We start from the raw sequence: 23,071 nt of genomic DNA on the forward strand, positions 1-23,071 counted from the left end.
GAAAAGTAAAGAGCTCCCTCCCTGGCAAAATACCGTATCACGAAATGTGAGTCCAACAAAACTCACAAGCATTAGAGTTTAATTGAATAGCCTATCTGGATACCTCAAGTTGGCAGGCTGCTGTTCAGCTATGAAAGGGAGTAGAAACTGCCTTCCACTTTTGATTTTACCTTCGCTTGTCTCTTGCTTATCTGTACTCTTAATGAGTCATGTGATAGATAGTCCTTGTTAGTCTGGTTTATTTGTAGAATTTGTGTCTCAGAGAAAGACGGGCATATTTTATACATCCACCATCTGTTTATACAGGGTAGTTCTTTATATTTTCTATGTTTTGGGTGTGGATAAGAATGACCTTGATTCCTCAGATTACTTTAACTATATATAATGAAATCAGTCCTGGATTAGGACCATACAAATTGACAACCTGGATCAGACTCAGTGCTCACCAAATTCAGCACTTTGTGGCTAGAGAGATGCTCCTGAGAATCCCTTTCTTTCCCTCTCTCCCTCTCTCTCACACACTTAGCCATGATGGGAGATGGCCACCCTCTTCAGGTTCTCCTTGCTGAGCCTTCTTGAGCTCTATTATTGGGTCAATTAATCTTATCCTTTTCTGGGCCCATTTGTCTGACCTCCTTGGAGTAAACTGGAGAGCTTTGGATTAAATGCTGGTGCTTATTGATTTTCTTTATGTATACTAACATAAAGAAACATAGCAGCAAAAAGATCTGTGAAATTTATGGGGACTGATTTCCCATAATTTTATTAGAACTATATTTCTTATTAAGCATTGGCTTTTTCAAGAACCTGTTGTACATATGTAGCAGTTTTTGAAAGCATTGATGATATTGAATATTGTGTTATGATTACAGTATAGCAAAGAGATTCAGTGGGACTGTGACATGAACAGTCAGGAAACCTGGTAGGCAGCGTGCTTGAGGAAAAATCGCTCTTCTTGTCCTTTTATTTACTGATTTTATACATCACTGTTTTTTTAATCACTTCCCAGTTTAGAATTTTTGTGATTGAGTGATTTTCTTTGAGCAAGAATTTGACATTCAGACTTTATGCCAGTGGTGCTGGCAGGCTGGAATTCTGAACTAGATTAGCAGCTAATTGGATGGTTAGTTAATTTATATGAAAGGTTGTCCATATGGTTTGGATGTTTTTCAAGCACATCAGGCAAATCCATCATTATCAGACGTTATGATTACCATGAAAATTAACAGAGAAGTAGATTGATATATGGGGATAGCAGTTTAAAATGGTAGATTTGTACACAAATCTTCACAAAGTAGAAGCATTTCAATATTTGTTTGGAATTTGTTGTCTAGTAAATTCTAGTTTTCACTTTCTAAGTACTTCATGCCTCATTATTTAAAGTAATTGGTCATAACTCAGAATGTAGCAAATACCGAAAAGATTAGAGCGACCTGCTATTGTTTTGCCCTCTTTTAAACATTTTTCTCTTCTGCAGGCAACAAATGAAAAACTCTGTTTACCGAAGCAGGCAGTCTTTGAACAGTCCTAGTCCAGGAGAAACTGAAATGGATCTTCTAGTTACACGAGAGAGACAAAGGCGTGGTATCCGCAACAGTGGATATGATGTAAGTGTATGCAATTCCTGTTGGTTGAGCCAATTTCATGGGCTATAAGTTATCTTGGAACAGGGGCACACAACTTTTTTTAGCCTTGAGGCTCACATTGGGCAGCACCAGGGGGCTGTGCATGCATGCATATGCACACATACACACACACGCACCACGTGTGTTCACACATGATCTCTCATCAGAGATCGGAGATAGAGGAAGGGATTCCCTTGACAACACTAGCACTAGCTAAGGAAAGCCTGGGATTTCACATGCTAGCATTAGGAAGGAAAACCCTTCCCTTATCTCCGATCTTTTATCAGAGATAAGGGAAGAGGCAAGTGCTAGCACTAGCTATGAAAAACCTGGGGTTTCTCTTGCTGGTGCTAGCAAGGGAATCCCTTCCTTATCTTCAATCTCTGATGTGAAAGTGCTCTTATAGCTATTTAGTTCTTAAAGATGTTCAGAGGTAAGGCTGTAGGTTGATGATGGAGCCATTTTTATGCATTTGTGAGGCCTCAGGTTTAATTTTTGATGTAACCAATTGAATGAATTCAGTAGAAAGCGCAGGAAAGGCAGCCCCTGAAATCAGGTTTGAATGATATGCATTCAAATTTATTTATTTAAAACATTTACACATTCACATATCCTTTTGAAAAGTTCAAGGTGGTTACAATCTGGCTAGACAATTATTCTGGTAGTCCATGTGTTTGTTAGTTATAAAAACATATTATTTGTTATAGCAGTATTGTCTTGTTGAACGGTCTGTGCATCGTTAGTTATAACATAATTTTTTGTAAGTTTCAGGATAAACAAAAATGTAACTGAACCCCCAATTTATTACTAATATTTTATTCTAATGAATCTACAATTTCAGAGTTATGCCAAGCAAGTTTAGAATTTGGTATTAGGCATAGGAAATTAGATTCTAAATCTCAGCTTTCTTTCTTTCTTTCTTTCTTTCTTTCTTTCTTTCTTTCTTTCTTTCGTTAGCCACACTCTTTTAAGGATATAGTCATGGCATGATAAATCTTAGAACCTGAAGGTGAGGTGGCTGGGGGACTGTGCAAGTTTTTATATGATGATGCTTCAGTGTGCAAGATAGTTTCTTGTTCTTTGTCATAAAAAGGAGAAGTAAAATAAACAGGTATATGCAAATAATTTTTATGTAGAATATAGAATTTAGGGGATGGATCCATATTTACGCTGGATCAACTGTTCTGGAGGAAGTGGACTTTCCCACCCGCTCCTTCTCATGACAGCCCCTCCAGCCCTCTGAAAATGCTACACAGTGACCTAGTTCACATGACACGCTAGGCTCATTGGGGGTTGTTTAACCTGTGATGAGCTGTGGTGTGTGCCAGATGACATTTTGAATATGCAACAACCCTTACATAACCCTACAACAAACCAGAGGTTACGCGAGGGTTGTTTAACCCTCAGATAACCCTTAGAGGCTGAGTTCGCATGACACAGCAACCCCCACTTGGCATTGCATATTCAAAATGTTGGCCAGAGCTGGCTGTATCATGTAAGCCAGCCCAGAGAGTCAGGAGACCCTGCGGAATGGGGTGAAGCATGGTGTGGGAGAAGAGGGGATCCCCCCAAATCAGGCAGAGTGATCTTCCATGAGCAGAGCACTTCCTCTTGCAGAAGGCAGATCCTGCATCCAATCCTAGGTGGGGGGGTTTCTGATTACCTTGGTGTAAAATTCTGTGTGTGCATATGTGTTCATATATGTGGGCAGAGAGAGAGACCACACAACACTTATGTGGCAACTTATAAGATAATATTTTATTTTCAGACAATTTTATTCCCGTTCCCCCCAACCACTCCATTTTATTCAGTTTATGAGTCGCCCTAGAGCTGAAGCTGTCAGGGCGACATACATCATAAAAGCAAAAACAATACAACCAATAATAAAAACCAATAGTAAAACACATCAAAAAGTATTGTTTTTAAAAGCACCAACAAAAATCAGCATTTAAAAGAGACAAATAACTGATCAACTAAAAACAGATATGATTTTAAAATGCAGCAGTACACATGTTAAAAATAAAGCAAGCAGTAGTTTAAAAGGGTTGAGAGAATAATTCCCTTTTTAATGTGTGTCCAGAATTGTGGTGTCATCCTCTTGCCCATAATCAAGCTTTACACAAAATGTTTTGACAGTGGACTATGTCAGTGTCGCATGAGCACAGATATGGTGTCATGTAAATGCCACAATTTGACTACTGGCTCACAACCTCATCAAGGAGTCAGAAACGAAGAAGCATCCACTTTTACCCAGCACACTGCCTCATGCCTGGAATAACAGGAAAACTGTGGGATCATCTTGAGGTAGCAGAATGATTTCATAAGAGTTCAGCCGGAGTCAATGGAAATTCAGTTAACGTTCATAGAGCATGTGTTATGATGTATGGTCCAGAACCGTAGTGGAGATATATATATATATATATATATATATATATATATATATACACACACTAATTATATCTGGGGAGGGGGTAAAAAAAAGAATAAAAAGAAAATTGTGCTATGTGGCAAACGGGAGCAATCTGTTCAGAAACTGTCTGAGTGCTTGCAGAAAAATAGGTGCTTTAATAGCAGCAATATTTGGCAATATAAATGGCAGGGAAGGGGAGGGGGACGCTTGATCCAGGTTGGGATTGCAGCAAGGTCAGGGAAAGTTAAAGCCATCCTAACCCTCCACTCTAAAGTCCCAGCCTGGATCTGGGGGCCCTGCACTTACTCTAGAGCAGGGGCGTTGAACCTCTTTCTGCCTGAGGAGCAAATTCCATTTCAAAGAAGCTCTCTGGGCTTGCGTTCTGGTGGTGTGCAGGACTGACAGCAAAAGGGATAGAGCCAAAAGCGAAAGGGGTAGTGGCAAAATACCAAAACTGCTGGCACAATACAGAAAGTACCACTGTATTGTAGCTTCAAGCTCTTCCTGCCAGGAACTGAGCCTTAGGAGAAGCATTTCAACATTTTAGAATGGGGAAAAACCGCACAATAGCTGGGAAACCACCAAATGATCAGTGGTTAGGAGGACAAGGGGGGGGTCCTGGGGAAGGGGACGTGGTCATCTGGGAAGTCCCCGAGGGCCAAACTGGGGCCCCAGGCAGGCTGCATTTGGACGCCAGGCCTGAGTTTCTGCACCCCTGCTCTAGAGTACAAAAGAGAGAAAGAAGTAATATGTGCTCTTTGCTCTTTCTTTGAAGTAATATGTGCTTCACATATTACCTGGCCCTAAAGGTGCACCACAGATTTAAACTGGTGTAACAGTTATTCCCTTTTTCAAGAGAACCATTTGGAATTGTAGTTTGGAAGGGATCTCTGACAAGGAATTCTCAGCAGTACTCTCACTTGACTGCAGTTACTGAGATCTTTTGCTACGAGTCATGATAGCTCAACTGGTGTAAAACTGTTTTAAGTTTATAATGTAGATAGGGCCACAGCATAAAGCCCAATCAGCTGTAGACATCAATGCTGCACATTTGTAGTCCTGTGAAATGTATAAAATGGCCTTTTTAATATATACATGTCCCTTTTCCTCACAGTGCTTTTATCATGGTTAAGTGTACAATCTGGGTTCAGGCAGGGTTTGGGGAGTATAACAGCTTTGGTCACTTTAATGGATGACCAGTGGCGGGAACTTGGCAGGGGGAGTGTGCCCTTGTTGGGTCTGGTGGACCTCTCAGTGGCATTTGATACCATAGACCATGGTATCCTTCTGTGGGGGTTGGCCTGGGGGCACTATGTTTCAGTGGTTCTCATCTTACCTGGCTGAGCACTCCCAGATAGTATTGTGGGGGGACTGCTGCTTGGCTTTATGGCTTTTGGCATCCCTCGGAGCTCTGTTTTATCCCCTATGCTGTTTAACATCTACATGAAGCTGTTGGGAGAGGTCATCAGGAATTTTGGGGTTAGGTCTCACCAGTATGCTGATAACACCGAGCTCCATCTCTCTTTGTCAACTAATGACAAGGAAGCTGTGGATGTCCTGAACTGTTGCCTGGGTGTGTGATGGATTGCATGTGAGGATAACAAGCTGAAGCTCAATCCAGACCAGACAGAAGTACTGTTGGCCAGTAGAAAAGCTAATCTAGGACAGGAGTTACAGCCTATTTGGATGGGGTGGCACTCCCTCTGAAGGATCAGGTTCACAGCTTAGGGATTCTTCTGGACCCAACATTGCACCTGGAGGATCAGATAGCTGATTTGGCCAGGACCACCTTTGCCCAGCTTTGACTAGTGCGCCAGTTCTGTACATTCCTGCTGAAGGCAGATTTGGCCACAGTGACTAGTGATCTTAATCACCTCCCATTTAGATTATTGCAGAGGGCTCTACATGGGTCTGCCCTTGAAGAATGTTTGGAAACTGCATCTAGTGCTTTCTGGCATGCACTTTGTTGACCATATTACACCGTGGTATTGTATCGACTGCACTGGCTGCCAGTCTTTTTTTGGGCATGATTCAAAGTGCTGGTACTTACCTATAAAGCCCTAAATGGCTTTGGGCCAGGATATCTGAATGATTGCCCCCTTCCATATGAACCTGCCCATAGTTCACGATCTTCCTTGGATGTTATTCTGCCTGTTCCACCACCAAGAGAGGCTAGGATAGTGGGAACATAGGATAGGGCTTCTCTGTGGCGGCCCCCCACCTATGGAACCTTCTCTCAAAAAGGTTGGGTTGGCCCCTTCTTTGTTCAGTTTAAGATGGATGCTAAAACTTTTTTTATGTTTGGGTTTTTAGTATTTTAAGAGCACAATCCCATGGGGTGCACTGTTGATAGACAGAGGGCTCTGAGTTCAGAGCCCTCTGCCTATCCTATGCTAGGAGCTGATAGCTGGATATCCTATCCAGGAGCTGACTTACCTTTCAGAGGGTAGGGAGAGGACTGGAGAGGCCATAGGATTATGCATATCCAGGTATCTCCCCTCCCCTCTCTACCCACTAGCACGTCCCCTTTTCTCTCTGTCCACCTTCTCTTACAAGGTCACAGCTGCAACCTCCTAAAAGAAGCTATCTGTGGAGGCTGGGCGGGGGTGGGGGAGGGAAGATCTGTGATTAGATCTCCTTCTCCACACTCGTAGCTCTGTCTACGAGTGTGCAGGACGAGAGCCACAGCATCCTGTGGCACCCCTGACACTGTCTAGGGACCATAGGATTGCTCTCTCCATTTATTAGCTCCACACTCTGTTTTTAAGATTGTCTCCTGCTCTTAATTCTGCTGTTGGTGATGTTTTCAAGTTTTAACATAGGTTTTTCGAGTTTTAAATTGTTTTTCAAGTTTTAAAATGTTTAAAGTCTTTTTTTGATTTTAAAGCTTTTAAATTGTTTTACGTTTTAATTATAAGTTGCCTTTGGGGGCCTATTTGGTCCAAAGGCAACTTGTATATTTATAAATAAATACTATATTGTAATTATTGCACCTCGCTGAAATGATACCATAATGTAGTGACACAACAAAGATATTTAAACAGCTAGTTAACTATTCTGCTTTAGTAGAGGAAAATCCAGGTTCATATAAACCTCAGCATTATGTTCTAGTCTGCTGCTAGTCTGTTTTTTTTCCAACTTGCAGGATAATTTGGGATCTATGTCAGGAGCAAAGACATAGCTATGGTCCAGTCAATAGACAAGGGGTAGACAACCTGGTGTGTCCCTGTGTTTTGGACTACTCCTCCCATAATTCCTGAGCATTAGTTATGCTGGATGGGGCTGATGGGAATTGTAGTCCAAAACCTCTGGAGTGTGCCAAGTTGCCTACCCCTGATCTAGACTGTGTAAATGGGCCTTTGACAATAATAAATGAATAGGCATGAGATAGAACAGTTTTAAGACAGTTCTAATATATATTTTCTGTCCCCTGATCCTGTCCCAAAGAGGGGCCAGCAAGGCTAAAGATAAAAGATAGGTAATATCCTTAAAAAAATAAGAGCACATTTCTTCTGGATATGGGAATGTTTTCATATATAAAGATGGCTGGATCTGACCAAGAGGCAGTATCTAATACTGCCACTGTACTCCCACTGTTTCTGCTGCACTTATGGGACCCATCACAAGCACAACACCAACTAACACTTCCAATTGCGACCCCAGAAATGAGTGGAAATGTTCATTTCCTGAAGGGATAGGTCAGCGGAACTCCTTTGTGCAAGAACCGCTGACCTGCCCTTTTCTGGAAATGAGTGTTTCAGCTCGTTTCTGGTTGCTGAAGGATCCATTAACTTCCCATTGCACTAGCGGTAGGTTCCACTGGCATGTGGGGAGCGTTGGATACTGTCCAACAGGTTCATCTAGTCCTTTTCAACACTGGCCAGTCAGATTCTTCAACAGGGGCAGTTTTATATTCAGTCCCTAATATGGAATTTGCCTTTTTCCTTGCTGCTGCACACCGAGTTAACGTTTTCATTGAGCTGTCTTCGAGACCCCAGATATAGCAAACAAGGATTGTAATGCTTATGATGTAATAAATAACCTAGCTGTGCATTGTATAGTTAGTTACTCCTTTGCCATGTCATTTGACAGGATGAGGGAAACTGTGAAACATCAAAAGATACTCACAGGAGTACATTTGTGAAAGGATTGTCCGTGTTTTGACAGTACCTGTCAGAATACATAAATCATAATATGCCATGTATCCAGGATTATGTTCTGCTATGCTCTAGTGCAGCAGAAATTTAAAGAAACAATCTGTTTAAAAACTGTTTTTAAACATGCTGCTTTTAAATAACCAGTAGATTTTGCAGGTAAAAACATGGCTTTTTAGCAAAGTGTTTTAAACTGGTTACATGTTGGATAGAGCTGGCTTTTGTGTTGTCACTCTTGAGCAATATTTACATGACTGCATTTTGCCCTGCTATATGCTTTTTAAAAATTAGGCTGTTAAAGAGGTTTGTGTGCCATTGTATTGACTGGCCCAAGATCTTCCAGTGACCTTTTATGGCTGAACCGAGATATGAATCCAGGTCTCAGTGGTCTTAGACCAACACTGTGATATAAATAAAAACACATTCTTGCAGATCCAGGTTAATGAGATCCTAGCTACAATTCAACTGACTTAAACATATATAAAATCATTTATCTATTTATTTATTTAATTTATACCCACATTTCCACCAAATAAATGGCATTCAAGGTGGCTAACAATCATAAAAATGTAAAAAAAACCCACCGTAGTTAAAAATAACAGTAAAACACACACACTACAAACCCATATAAAAACAGACAAAAAATTACAGAACAAAAACAGCACCCAGCCAAGCAGACCAATTTACAAGCCTAAGGGGCTACTTGAAAGAAATATATATTTTCTTTCACCAACATTTTCTGTCATAATAAAGTGCAAGGCATCTATCCTTTCTGTTTCCTCTGTTTCAACCTATGGTGAGAGGGCAGGTTTGAAATGAGAGCTTTTGAGCAGTTGTTGGCTCCTAGAATCCTTGTTGTGACTATGTGAATCTGTGCGTGACTGCTTAGAGGATCCAATGACAGTCCAATCCACTTATTGTTAGCTGTTTATTTATTGAGACATATGTACTTTAGGAATTTGCTTATGAATGTTGTACTATGTTTATTAATTGGGTTGCTAATTTTTTCCTAGGTATTTTTATTGATTATTGTAGTGTTCGTTTAAATAAGTTTCATATTGTTTGGCTTGTTCTTGATATTATTTGGTTTGTTTTTGATATACTGATACTGATAGATAGAAAGTGGGAATTCTTACCATGGGAAGGATCCAACGGTGCGCTACCATTAGCACTGTTGACGTTGCAGTAGCGGAAACCAATGCTTGTGCAACATCAATGGCACCTACTATTGCAATGGGTTTCCCAGGAAAGTTGTTGCACTGGCAAGTGCTGGTTTCCCCTAGCACAACTTCAACAGTGCTAGTGGTAGAGCATCATTGGATTCTTCCCAATATGTTTGTAACATACCTAATGCAATTTGTTCAATATATATGTTATCCTGTAATTCTTAAGCAGCTAATAATTGGCTCAAAGGGGAGTCAGACACCCTATTCTCACTGAATTTCAATAGAAAATGGATGCTTAGTTGCTCTTAATATTTGACTTATTATTACTAACCTAAACTTATTAGCTTATATTTTCTCTGATTATGATGTATCTAAGTAAAAGTGTGGAATTAAAACAGTAAGTAAAAATGATAAGTCATAAAAATGATATTGTTTTGGACTTGATTATAGGGATTATAAAAACATACAAGGGAGGTAGCCATCCGTGCAAGTGTAACACTGACACAGCTGAGCAAGTTATGTGGTGCACAGCCATGTAAATGCTAAACTGGTGTAGGACATCGTGTATGGCTAAGAGAAGAATGAATTCCCAGTCTGCTTGAAGGGATGGGGTTGTGTCCTTATTATGACAATAATGGATGGATAGGGGCAGAAGTGGAGAGGGTGAAAGATAGACAGACATTGGGAATGTTGTAACCATTTGTTCTCCTGCCCTCCATTCACTGAATAACACATATGGTAAAGTGCGACCAGGATGATAATATTTGATATATTAAATATTTGGATATGTTTGTCCGTTACGGATAGGCTTAACTGGCTGATGAGGTTTATAAAGAAAATGTAGCGCTATTTGAAGCTCAAATGTATATTGAACTTCAAATGTGTAATGAGCTTTATATAGGCCTTAGATATAGACATGGTTTTGGCTGGAAAATATTTTTGCTTTAGAAGTGTGTACAACCGTCTCCATTAAATGCTCCTACTTCATCCAACAGACTGAACCTGAAATGATAGAAGAAACAAATGTTGACCGTGTCAATGAACCCCGAAATTATACCAGAGCCCATCAAGCAAAAGGCCATTCAGAGACATCAACTCTGAGTTCTCAGCCATCCATTGATGAAGTCAGACAGCAGATGCATATGTTACTAGAAGAAGCCTTTAGTTTGGCTTCAGCAGGCCATGGAGGACAGAACAGGCAACAAGACACTTACAGCTCTACACAGCACTTGCCATACTCTGAAGTTGTGACCAGTGCTCCTGGCACCATGTCTCGACCCAGAGGGGGAATACAGTGGGTCCCTACCTATAGACCTGAAGTGTATCAGTACAGTTTACCAAGACCTGTAAGTCAACATTGCATATGATAAACAAACAATTGTTGTGGAAATACTAGCAGTTTGGATTTCTTTTTGTGTGTGCAAGAACCACCACCCCACCCCTACCTGCATGTTAGCAGAATGTATTTGTATATGAATGCAGGATCTTCTTTCTACAGTCTTTTACTTGCACTTTCAGGGCACTCTCTTTTGACCACTGTATTGCATATTTCATATAATGACTCTACGATTATGCTAGGCTGGTTTGGGTTACATGTAAGTTTGAGATGAATCAGCAAAGTTGGCTTTACCAAATAAAACTTCATCTATGTGTTTACTCCTCTTAGTGCTATCAGAGTAAAGGTCAACTTGGGTTTCAGCACAGCAATGGCTGTGTTGGCAAATCACAATAAGTCAGAATTCTGCCTTATTGTGAACGAGTCAGTGTGCTGGTGCATGCTATTCAGTCGCACCCACTGCAAGTGGGAGTGGTTAAACAAACTGCATACCTTCTGTCTATGGTTTGTTTATTGTGACATGAGAACAGGGAACTCTGTCTTGTCTGGGGAGAGATAAGCCAGAGTTTCTGAGACACACATTATGCTAAACAAATTCCGGTCGGAAAGTCTGTGGATTGTTTATGGGCAGTGTGCACCACCCATATTGTGATGTGCAAATGCGGCCAATAAGAACATGATGGGTAGATAATGTGACAACATTGGCAATTATATGCTTTTTGTCATTGACCTGGCTCATGAAAGTGAGGCTAAAGTTTGATAATCTAAAATGAAACAAGAGAGACCAAGGCTTGCTAGATGTTCCTAGTGGCAAAATCACTGGATTCCAGACATGTATTGCCAGATTAAGAGCCCAAATGCAAAATGGCTCATGCTGAATCCACACTATGAATTTAGCCAGGCAGTATCTATGCACAGGATATATGCAAATGTCATATCCCATCTAGGCCCTAATATGTTTTCAAAGGAACATGGTCTTGTGGTTAAAACACAGAGTCAGGAGGTTTTATTTATTTATCCCATTCTCCATCATTCAGAGCACCTTAAAACAAAAAGAAAAATCTATAATGGTCATATATACTTATCCCAGAAATCTCCCACACGACGCTGGGAAAACGGTTACCTGTGTGCTCCCTGTGTTGTGGGCTGGCGTGTATATAATCCAGACTTTAACAAGGGAGAAAGGGGCATGACTAATCCATCTCATTTTCATAGAATCATAGAATAGTAGGGTTGGAAGGGGCCTATAAGACTGAGTCCAACCCCCTACTCAATGCAGGAATCCAAGTCAGAGCATCCCTGACAGATGGCTGTCCAGCCTCGTCTTGAATGCCTCCAGTGTGGGAGAGCCCACTACCTCCCTAGCTAATGGGTTCCATTGTCGTATTGCTCAAACAGTCAGGAGGTTTCTCCTGATGTTCAGCTGGAATCTGGCTTCCTGTAACTTGAGCCCATTATTCCATGTCCTGCATTCTGGGATGATCAAGAAGAGATCCTGGCCTTCCTCTCTGTGACAACCTTTCAAGTACTTGAAAAGCACTATCCTATCTCCACTCAGTCTTCTCTTCTCAAGGCTAAACATGCCCAGTTCTTTCAGTCTCTCTTCAGAGGGCTTTATTTCCAGTCCCCTGATCATCTTTGTTGCCCTCCTCTGAACCCTCTCCAGTTTGTCTGCATCCTTCTTAAAATGTGGTGCCCAGAACTGGACACAGATGAGACCTAACACAGTACTCCAGATGAGGCCTAACCAGTGCTGAGTAGAGGGGAACTAGTACTTCCTGGGATTTGGAAGCTATGCTTCTATTAATGCAGCCCCAAAGAGCATTTGCCTTTTTTGCAGCCACATCACATTGTTGGCTCATATTCGGCTTGTGATCTACAACAATGCCAAGATCCTTTTCTTGAGCCATATATTCCCCTATCTTGTAACTGTGCATTTGGTTTCTTTTTCCTAGGTGCAGAACTTGGCATTTATCCCTATTAAATGTCATTCTGTTGTTTTCTGCCCAGCGCTCCAGTATATCCAGATCACTTTGAATTTTGTTTCTGTCTTCCAAGGTATTAGCTATCCCTCCCAATTTGGTGTCAAATCTGATCAGCATTCCCTGCATCTCCTCCTCCAAGTCATTAATCAAAATGTTGAAGAGCACTGGGCCCAGGACTGAGCCCTGTGGTACCCCACTCATTACCTCTCCCCAGTTTGAGAAGATCCCATTGATAAGCACTCTTTGAGTCCGATTCTGTAGCCAACTGTGGATCCACCAGATCATTGTTTCATCTAGCCCACTTTGAGCTAGTTTTCTCATCAGGATATCATGGGGTACTTTGTCGAAAACTTTGCTGAAGTTAATAGACAGTGGTTCTGAGTTCTTCTGCCAGTTCCTTTATTACTCTAGGATGCAGTTCATCTGGCCCTGGAGATTTGAACTCAAAGTAATTAGGTGTTCCTTGACCATATGCCTATCGATTTCAAGCTGCAATCCTGCCCCTTCAGCCTGTACTTCGCCTTTGCCAGGGGGGTCATAGACCCTCTTTTGGGAGAAGACTGAGCCAAAGTAGGAATTGAGCACCTCTGCCTTTTCTTTCTCATCTGTTATCATCTTGCTATCCTTATTTAATAGCTGAACCACCATTTCTTTCCTCTGTCTTTAACTATGCATGTAGCAGAAGAAAGCCTTTTTGTTGCTTTTAGCATCCCTTGCTAACCTCAGCTCGTTCTCAGCTTGAGCCCTCCTGATGCCATCCCTGCAATTCTGTGCTGCCTGCCTGTACTCTTCCTTTGTTGCTTGGCCTTCCTTCCACTTCCTGTATGCGTGCTTTTTTGTTTTCAGGTTATCTCTAAGCTTTATGTGAAGCTACATTGGCTTCTTCTGTTGTCTTCCACCTTTTTTTCTTGTTGGAATTGTTTGTAATTGTGCCTTGAGAATTTCCTTTTTTAAAAACTCCCACCCATCTTGGACTCCTTTTCTCATTAGAGTCGCTTGCCATGGGACCTCACTTATCATTGTTCTGAATTTATTAAAATCAGCTTTCCTAAAATCCAGGGTACACGTTTGGCTACACTTGGCTTTTGCTTCCTTTAGAACCAAGAACTCCAGTATAACATGGTCGCTTTCCCCCAGAGTTCCTGTAACTGCTACTTTATCCGCTAAGTCATCTCTGTTGGTTAGGATCAAGTCAAGGATAGCTGATCCTCTAGTTCCTTCCTCTGCTTTCTGTAGGAGGAAGTCATCTACCACACAAGTCAGGAATTTCCTGGAGGGGCCATGTTTTGCAGAATTTGCCTCCCAACAAATATAGGGGAAATCGAAGTCCCCCATTATTACTACATTATGACTCCTTGAAACAATGGCTATTTGCTTTTTGAAAGTTTTATCCTCGTCTTCTCCTTGATTGGGTGGCCGATAGTAGATTCCGACCACCATGTTCCTTTTATTCTGTGCTGCATTTATTTTAACCCAGATGCTCTCGATGGGGCTACCAAACTCATCCTCCTGTATTTCTGTGCAGAGATATGAATTTTTAAAATATAGTGCAACAGTTCTCAACAGTTAAATGGGAACAAAGTTATTTTTCTGCCTGAACTCAGTCAATTATGAATCAACCCATTGATATAAAAGATAGAATATGCAAGAGCAAACCTGCTGGGGCTGTTTCTGCAAAATGTGACTAAACAGAAGTAGCTGATGATCCCTAACTCATCTACACCCTGAACAAATCATTCACAAAGGAAAAACATTGCATTCAGTCTTCCTTTCCCTGTATTGAGCTCTGAGAACCTAGCCAGCCCAATCTGTTGCCTTTAGTAAGGCCCAGAGTACACATTGCATAGAACAACAACTCAGTGCTCCCCAGTAATGTGTAGTTGGAAAAAAGTCTATGACATGGCACCACTACATTAGCATTTCACTGTTCCCCATAAGTTCTAGCCAGTACAGCAGAGCAGAGGCAGGGAAACCCTAATATGATGATAACACACATTTTAAAAATTGCATATTATTGGAGAGACATGGGGGTAGATGTTGGTTGGCAGATCCCCCACACATGTGTCAATTGGACCTGAGGGTTGAACCAATACCTTTCTCATCCTCTCTCCCTTGGAAAGATTTTCAGAAGAAGCATTTAGTTTTGTATGGTCCCTTTTGGAGGATAGAATAGCCAACAAGATGGTTTACCCTTAGCACACCACCCACCATTGCCCAGAGTGTAGTGTGAGCCCTTCCAGACCTTTCCCAATGACACTGTAGGTGCATAGGAAATCCTGATAAATCCAGGGTACTTTCAGTTTGCTGTTTATTTGGTCAGTCACTTCTGACTCTTCGTGACTTCATGGACCAGCCCACGCCAGAGCTTCCTGTCAGCTGTTGCCACCCCCAGCTCCTCCAAGGTCGAGTCCGTCACCTCTAGAATATCATCCATCCATCTTGCCCTTGGTCGGCCCCTGTTCCTTTTGCCGTCCACTTTCCCTAGCATCGGCATCTTCTCCAGGGTGTCCTGTCTTCTCATTATGTGGCCAGAGTACTTCAGTTTTGCCTTTAGTATCATTCCCTCAGGTGAGCAGTCTGGCTTTATTTCCTGGAGTATGGAATGGTTTGATCTTCTTGCAGTCCAAGGCACTCTCAGAATTTTCCTCCAGCACCACAGTTCAAAAGCATCTATCTTCCTTCGCTCAGCCTTCCTTATGGTCCAGCTCTCGCAGCCATAGGTTACTACGGGGAATACCATTGCTTTAACTATGTGGACCTTTGTTGTCAGTGTGATGTCTCTGCTCTTCACTATTTTATCAAGATTTGTCATTGCTGTCCTCCCAAGAAGTAAACGTCTTCTGATTTCCTGGCTGCAGTCAGCGTCTGCAGTAATCTTTGCACCTAGAAAGACAAGGTCTGTCACTGCCTCCACGTTTTTTCCCTCTATTTGCCAGTTATCAATCAAGCTGGTTGCCATAATCTTCGTTTTTTTGAGGTTTAACTGCGACCCAGCGTTTGCACTTTCTTCTTTCACCTTCGTCTTAAGGTTCCTCAGCTCCTCCTCACTTTCAGTACCTTCCTAGTATCTTCTTCCTCTGGCACTGATTTCAAGGGCCATTGATCCTGATCTCACTGGGCAGTATCCAATGTTGCCTTTACACTAGCAAGAATGACCACTAGTGCATTGGGAAGCTAGCGCTTGATAGCACAACCAGAGACTAATTAAAACTAGTGTTTCTGGAAAAGGACAAGTCGGCATGGAAGGGAGCTCTACTAACTTGTCCCATTCTGGAAGCACTTGCTTGAGCTAGTTTCCAGGTCTGCAGTATGAAGTGCCAGCTTCTGCTGTGTAGCAATCATTCCTGCTAGCACAATGTGACTGACGCTGGTAAACTGTCAGTTTGGATACTGTTCTTTCAAAATAACTGATTTGACCAGGCTCTTGTTTGACAAATGAAAAGTTAGTAACAGTTCAAGGACTGGCAAAAATAGGTCTGTGAAACTGTGAGTTTACTGTGAAATGGAGGATAGTCTGGAATTTGCTTTAGGGCTGGGTTGAGTGAGCAGGAAACTAAACCTAAAATTCTTGTTGTAGCTTACCCTTTTCATTTGTTGTTGTTGTTGTTGTTTATTCGATCAGTCGTTTCTGACTCCATGACTTCATGGACCAGCCCACGCCAGAGGTTCCTGTCGGCCGTTGCCACCCCCAGCTCCCCCAAGGTCGAGTCCGTCACCTCCAGAATATCATCCATCCATCTTGCCCTTGGTTGGCCCCTCTTCCTTTTGCCTTCCACTTTCCCTAGCATCAGCATCTTCTCCAGGGTAACCTGTCTTCTCATGATGTGGCCAAAGTACTTCAGTTTTGCCTTTAATTTCATTCCCTCAAGTGAGCAGTGTGGCTTTATTTCCTGGAGAATGGACTGGTTTAATCTTCTTGCAGTCCAAGGCACTCTCAGAATTGTCCTCCAGCGCCACAGTTCAAAAGCATCTGTCTTCCTTCACTCAGCCTTCCTTATGGTCCAGCTCTCGCAGCCATAGTTTACTACGGGGAACACCATTGCTTTAACTATGCGGACCTTTGTTGTCAGTGTGATGTGTCTGCTCTTCACTATTTTATCAAGATTTGTCATTGCTGTCCTCCCAAGAAGTAAACGTCTTCTGATTTCCTGGCTGCAGTCAGCGTCTGCAGTAATCTTTGCACCTAGAAAGACAAAGTCTGTCACTGCCTCCACGTTTTCTCCCTCTATTTGCCAGTTATCAATCAAGCTGGTTGCCATAATCTTGGGTTTTTTGAGGTTTAACTGCACCCCAGCTTTTGCACTTCCTTCTTTCACCTTCGTCATAAGGTTCCTCAGCTCCTCCTCGCTTTCAGCCATCAAAGTGGTATCATCTGCATATCTGAGATTGTTAATGTTTCTTCCAGCGATTTTAACTCCAGCCTTGGCTTCATCAAGCCCAGCACGTCGCATGATGTGTTCTGCGTACAGGTTGAATAGGTAGGGTGAGAGTATACAACTCTGCCGTACTCCTTTCCCAATCTTAAACCAGTCCGTTGTTTCGTGGTCAGTTCTTACCATTGCTACTTGGTCGTTATACAGATTCCTCAGGAGGCAGACAAGATGACTTGGTATCCCCATACCACCAAGAACTTGCCACAATTTGTTATGATCCACACAGTCAAAGGTTTTAGAATAGTCAATAAAACAGAAATAGATGTTTTTCTGAAACTCCCTGGCTGTCTCCATTATCTAGTGGTTATTGGCAATTTGGTCTCTAGTTCCTCTGCCTTTTCTAAACCCAGCTTGTACATCTGGCAATTCTTGTTCCATGAATTGCTGGAGTCTACCTTGCAAGATCTTGAGCATTATACCCTTTTCATAAAAACTTTGTTTTATGAAAAGGCATTTCAGATTTTTGTAATGGAGATAAGCACACCCATAACTTGAAAAGAAAGAAATTGTCAGGTGGCAATCAGCACTGCTATGATTGGGAAAACATAAAAATATTATTTCTGATCCATTCCTTTAGGGCTTATTTCCAAGCCAGTGATATTAAATGCACAGGTTCAGGCTGTTGGTGTTTAAACCTTGGGAAAAGTTGCCTATGGCACTCTGAAATCGCTGACTGATACTCATGACGTATTTGAACAAATTTTATGGTTGGAATCCATCTAGATACTATGCTGGCACATAGTGATCAACCAATCTTTCTTACAGTCTTTCTCAAAGGAAGTGAAAAGCTAAATACATTTTTATGCGTGTGGAAGGACATTAGGCCTGTTCCTTGTCAAATGTTCTTGTGCTTTTTAGATGGTAGTTGTAGGCAGGCGTAGCTTCTAACAAAAGTATAGGTAAATAAAAATTAGGACAGGATAGCACGAAGACTGCATTTAAACAATATATTTGCTGTCTCATTAGTTTGCGTTGTTTAGCCATTTACCTCCTATAAAACTTAGTGGTGGACTGTTTGTTCACAAAGGTACTTTAATTCACTGCACATAGCACCTACAGTTTACAGTTCTTAGGCATCCTGATCCTAAACATGCTTACTTGGCAAACTTATTGAAATCAATTCAACTCGTGTCCAAGTGAAGGCCTTACAATGTCTTCAGTGTATGCTTGCTATGGGAAAAGTATTGCCTCTTGGTACCCGGTTGCTTCAGCTCACATGAGGCTGGGTTCAGATTTTGGCACATTTCATGAAAAGCTGTTCCTATGAAGAATTAGTTGTATGAATAGGTGCTGAGAATACTTATGATCATAGCCTAAGAGCTGGTGTAAAACAGTGGGTAGGAGTCTTGAGTGGGAAGGTCTCCTGTGCAGCTAAGCCCAATGAGGAGAAATGTAACCCGGTAGCCCCCATGGAGATTATTGAATCTGCAGTTAGGTCTAGTGGCATTTGTGCTAGTCACAGGTAAAATTTGCTTTTTTTTCAAGAAAATCTGTCGAAGCAAAGAGCTATAATTCATAGAATAGTAGTAGGGTTGGAAGGGGCCTACAAGGCCATCGAGTCCAACCCCTTGCTCAATGCAGGAATCCAAGTCAGAGCATCGTGCTTCCACATAAGTGCATGGAATTTGGGGACCTGGCAGCTCCTATAGAGTGGACTGAACCTGCCAAATTTCAGACAGTCAGGTCCAGTGGCTTTTGTGCTAGCCATGCATAAAGTTTCCTTTTCTCAAAGACTGAAACAAAAGGTAAAAACTGTCAAGCCACACAGAGGATTAGAGATCCTAATCAGAAGGTGTTTAAAGTGACCATTAGGAGGTCACTATCCCTAATCTCTAGCGAAGAGAAAACTCCCTGGAAAAGACCCTGATGCTGGGAAAGACTGAAGGCAAAAGGAGAAGGGGACGGCAGAGGATGAGATGGCTAGATAGCATCACGGATGCAATGAATATGAACTTGAGCACGCTCCGGGAGAGAGCGCAGGACAGGAAGGCCTGGCGTGCTATGGTCCATGGGGTCACGAAGAGTCGGACACGACTGAACGACTGAACAACAACAACAACAATCCCTAATCTCTGGTGTCAGTTTTTTTGAAGTGCAAATAGTACTTTACTAATTTAGCTCACATCATGCAGGCAGCTAAGAATACCATAAACAGAGGGCAGTGGTGAATCATAGAATCATAGGGTTGGAAGGGGCCTATAAGACCATCGAGTCCAACCCCCTGCTCCTTTTGTCTGTCTTGAATCTGCCACTATTCAGCTTCACTGAATTGATGACCTGAGGCTCCTCATTAAGGGAAGAAAAAGTTAAACATCTCTTTGGCTGCAATACACATTACGTGGGAAAAAGTCACACTGAACTCAGCTTATTTATTGCACTGCTTCACTTTCACTACTCCATATAATTTTATAAACCTCCCCCCTTATTTGCCTTTCTTCTGAATTAAATAGCCCAAACACTGAAGCCTTTTCTTGTGGAGAAGTGATTGCACTCCACTCTCAATCACCCCACTGTGATTGGAGATTGCTGGTTTAAAAGTTCAGCCCTGTTGGCAGCCAGATGTCACTTGTCAAGGTTCAGTTCCCCCTCCCAACTCCCCCCCAATCTTAAGGAAATAGTTACATTTCCCAGACAGGCTGTCCAGGCTTCAGAATCATCCAAAGTGATCTGAAGTGATTCGGACTGATCTGACCCACTTCGGACCTGTTTTGGATCTGGACTGATTTGGTCCCAATCACCCTGCTTCGGTTCAGAATTTGGATCTGGATCTGAAACAGTGCACAGCCCTACTTAATGCAAGCCTGCTTCTTCTCTCTGAGCTCAGTAGCCTTGCTGTTACTAGGAGGCCTTACGACTTGCTCCCTTGGCAGACCAACAGGGATTCCGGTGTGAATGCACCACCCTTTTAAACTAGAGGGGAGACTGCCACCTTTCCGTCCACAGTCTGCTCATTGATTTTTCTCTCCTCTCCTACTTTTCTGCTCTTACATGCCCACTGTTGGAAGCTTGCTTGCAAAGAAATATTGAAGAGGGAGAAGGAAGGGAACAAAGAGCTCCATGGGAAATACTGGTATTTCACACAGCATTTGATTTTACTGCCCCAAACTGGAATCTTTGGCTTCTGCAGAAGTTTAGTAGCTTCAGTATCAGCAAAGTATCCAATCAGTTCCCACAAACATCTTTCGCCCCCTCCACTTTAGTTTCTTCTCAATAGCTGTAGGACTCAAATTATTCCAAAGGAGGGTTAGGACTATGTGGCGTCATGATCGAGGAGCTGCTGAGGCTTTTAAACAGGTTATACAGTTTAAAATCCCCCAAGAAAACGCCCTCAGCAACCTCACTTCATAAAGTTAATTTAAATATGTGCAATCCTTACAGCCCCCCCACAGCCCCCTAAATTCCTCTGAAGTACTACCTCTCTGAAAGGAGCCACTTGGCTTAGGGAATTCTCTCTAAATCCCCCCCCCCCATTTCCAATAATCATTCTTCTTTTCTTCTTCCCTCCCCTCCCCTCCCCAATTCTGTTCTTTCTTTCTCCTCTTTATTCTACCCAGTTCATATCTTGGGGAATTCTTAAAGAGAATTCTCTTTGGTGGGTAAGAGAAGTTCTAAACTGCATATGACTTTATACAAACAGGCAAGGGGATTTGTTTTTCTCTTTCTCCTCCCTCAAGCCTTTGAGAAAAGTGGGTTCACATGGCTGCAGAGAAACAAATCTGGGGCTGTTTTGTCAGTTGCCATTATCCAGCAGTAGGAAGGGCTGTAGCACCTGCTTGGCATGCAGAAGGCAGGGTTAGGAAGGAATCCTCCCTGAAACCCTGGAGAGCCACTATTTCCAATCAGTGTCAACAGTACTGGGCTAGATGGACCCAGGGTCTGACTCAGTATAAGGCAGCTTCCTATGTTCCTATGAACAGAGAGCTTTAATTTTTTAAAAAAGGAGTCTTTGGCTTGTTTTTTAAGTGGAGGGGAGATAAATATTGCTAATTTATGCAATCCTATGTATGCCTACTCAAAAGCCCCATTATGTTTAATGAGGCTTACCCTCAGGAAAGTGTGCACAGGATTCCAGCACAGGTTACTTTTCCAGGCAGGTTTGTACCCTGAACTTATGCATATTTACTCAGAAATAAGTCCTGAGTTGTCAGCATGGTACTGAAAGCTTAATACAGAGCCTACCCAATTCCAGTCTGATGAACTGATTACCGTTTCAGCTCAGCCCTATGCATGTTTTGTCATTTGTGTGTTTGTTTGTTTTTTCATTTTGCATGAACTTCAGTGGTGAGGGAAAGGCACTTAGTACATGCTCAGAGTTTCTCCATAACTTAGCCCTAGTTCTGAAAACAGACTCCTTGGCTGAATCCTGGTGAAGTCTTGGCACAAATGGAGTTATGGGGAGGAAGATACAATGAGAGGTAGGAGGAGGTAGAGGAGACTTGCACAAAACAAGACATCTGTTTTTATGAAGAGTTTCTGGAAGATGGTCGGATGAGGAGGGATGGCTGCATGGAGGGGAATAGAATTGGTAGGGGGAGAATGTAAGTGCTCAGTGGGAAAGAAAAGCATTCCACATATGCTCAGAGACACTCTATATTTAAGAACATAAGAAGAGCCGTGCTGAATCAGACCAAGGTCCATCTAGTCAGCATTCTGTTCACACAGAGGCCAACCAGATGCCCATGGGAAACCCACAAGCAGGACATGAGTGCAGTAGCAGCAACCCACCCATGTTCCCCTGCTTCTAGCACTGGTGAAATGTAAATAAATTCTAGTAATTCTAAATTTGCATGCATGTATATCATTCATAAACTTTGCAGATTTCTTGCCTGGGGGACAACTCCAATGACCTGTGCATTTTCATTCAAATTTACCCAAAAACTATTGGGGGGGGGGTGGAGGGAAGGGAACGCAAATCACTTCCTCCCAAATTGGAGAACTCCCCTTCCATATGAACTGCTGCACCTATCCTTCTGAAACTTTTCTGGTTTCTTACTTAGGGACACTCCTATGCTGTCTGTAATTTTCAGAACAATGCTCCACAAGGAACATAGGGAGATAAGTATGTCCTCTTTTGGAGACCTCAAAATGTCAAGGCTAACCCTTGCACAAAACCCCCTGTGGCTATCATTCTGAAAGTTGACAGACATGATCTCCTTTAATGGGGCAATGAATCCTGAAATTTTTATCCAATTCTTCCAAGAAATAAAAATGTTATTGGCAGTGCTCTTTAAAATAAAATCAAGATATAAACCCTGCATCTATTTTCTGACATTGGTAGGTGGAATCCCATTCTAGGGGGCTACTGTGCCTGAAATTAGCATCCAGTTCCGACCAAGAGAAAAAAAAGTATCAGTTTTTTTTTTCTGATTTCCCATGGTAGTCAACAGGAAACATAAAGACTAATTTTTTCCAAACCTTGACTCAAGTTGGGTGCTGAGTTGAAGTGGACTGACTACAAATTGGCCTGAGCAGAAGCCAGGATGTTTTCCAAAATGCTCAATTGGGATCTGAGTTGAAGTGGGGTGGGGGGGTGAGGGCACACTTGTTCTGTATGTATGTAATCTATACCCATATACACACATGCAAACACACCACATGTGCACACCACACACACGCGCACATACACACACACACACACACACATTTTAGAGGTATGCTTATATTAAAGGTGCGCTTAGAGTTGTATATGCACATGCAAATTTGTCTGATGGACCTGTGGCCCGGATCTTTTAAGAACCTAGCAATAGCCCTGTTAACATCTCACCTCATCCTTAAATTTGCTAAATGGCCTTGGCTTAAAAATGCTTTCTGCTTCAAGCCTCTGGTCTGCAATATGGGAATAACAATACTGACTTACAGGGTGATATAAGTATTACTGAGATAGAATGTGAGAAGTTTTGAACACCCCCAAAGGCCCTATGTAAAAATTCTAGGTATTGTTACTAATCTACGTCCTTTGAGG

General features: G+C 42.1%; 1 protein-coding gene across 1 annotated transcript in view; it reads left to right on the plus strand.

Moving 5' to 3' along the window:
• The window catches only part of KIAA1549L (KIAA1549 like), a 235,780-nt gene that overhangs the window by 188,655 nt on the left and 24,054 nt on the right, over window positions 1-23,071 (plus strand). The window contains exons 15-16 of the mRNA XM_084853439.1: window positions 1,478-1,607; window positions 10,351-10,701. Of these exons, the coding sequence (XP_084709565.1) occupies window positions 1,478-1,607; window positions 10,351-10,701 (481 nt within the window). The remainder of the gene's footprint in view (window positions 1-1,477; window positions 1,608-10,350; window positions 10,702-23,071) is intronic.

Source organism: Heloderma suspectum, chromosome 1 (genome assembly GCF_057233095.1).
Source record: "Heloderma suspectum isolate Gila_16-S chromosome 1, 16-S_ref, whole genome shotgun sequence".
NCBI lineage: Eukaryota > Metazoa > Chordata > Lepidosauria > Squamata > Helodermatidae > Heloderma > Heloderma suspectum.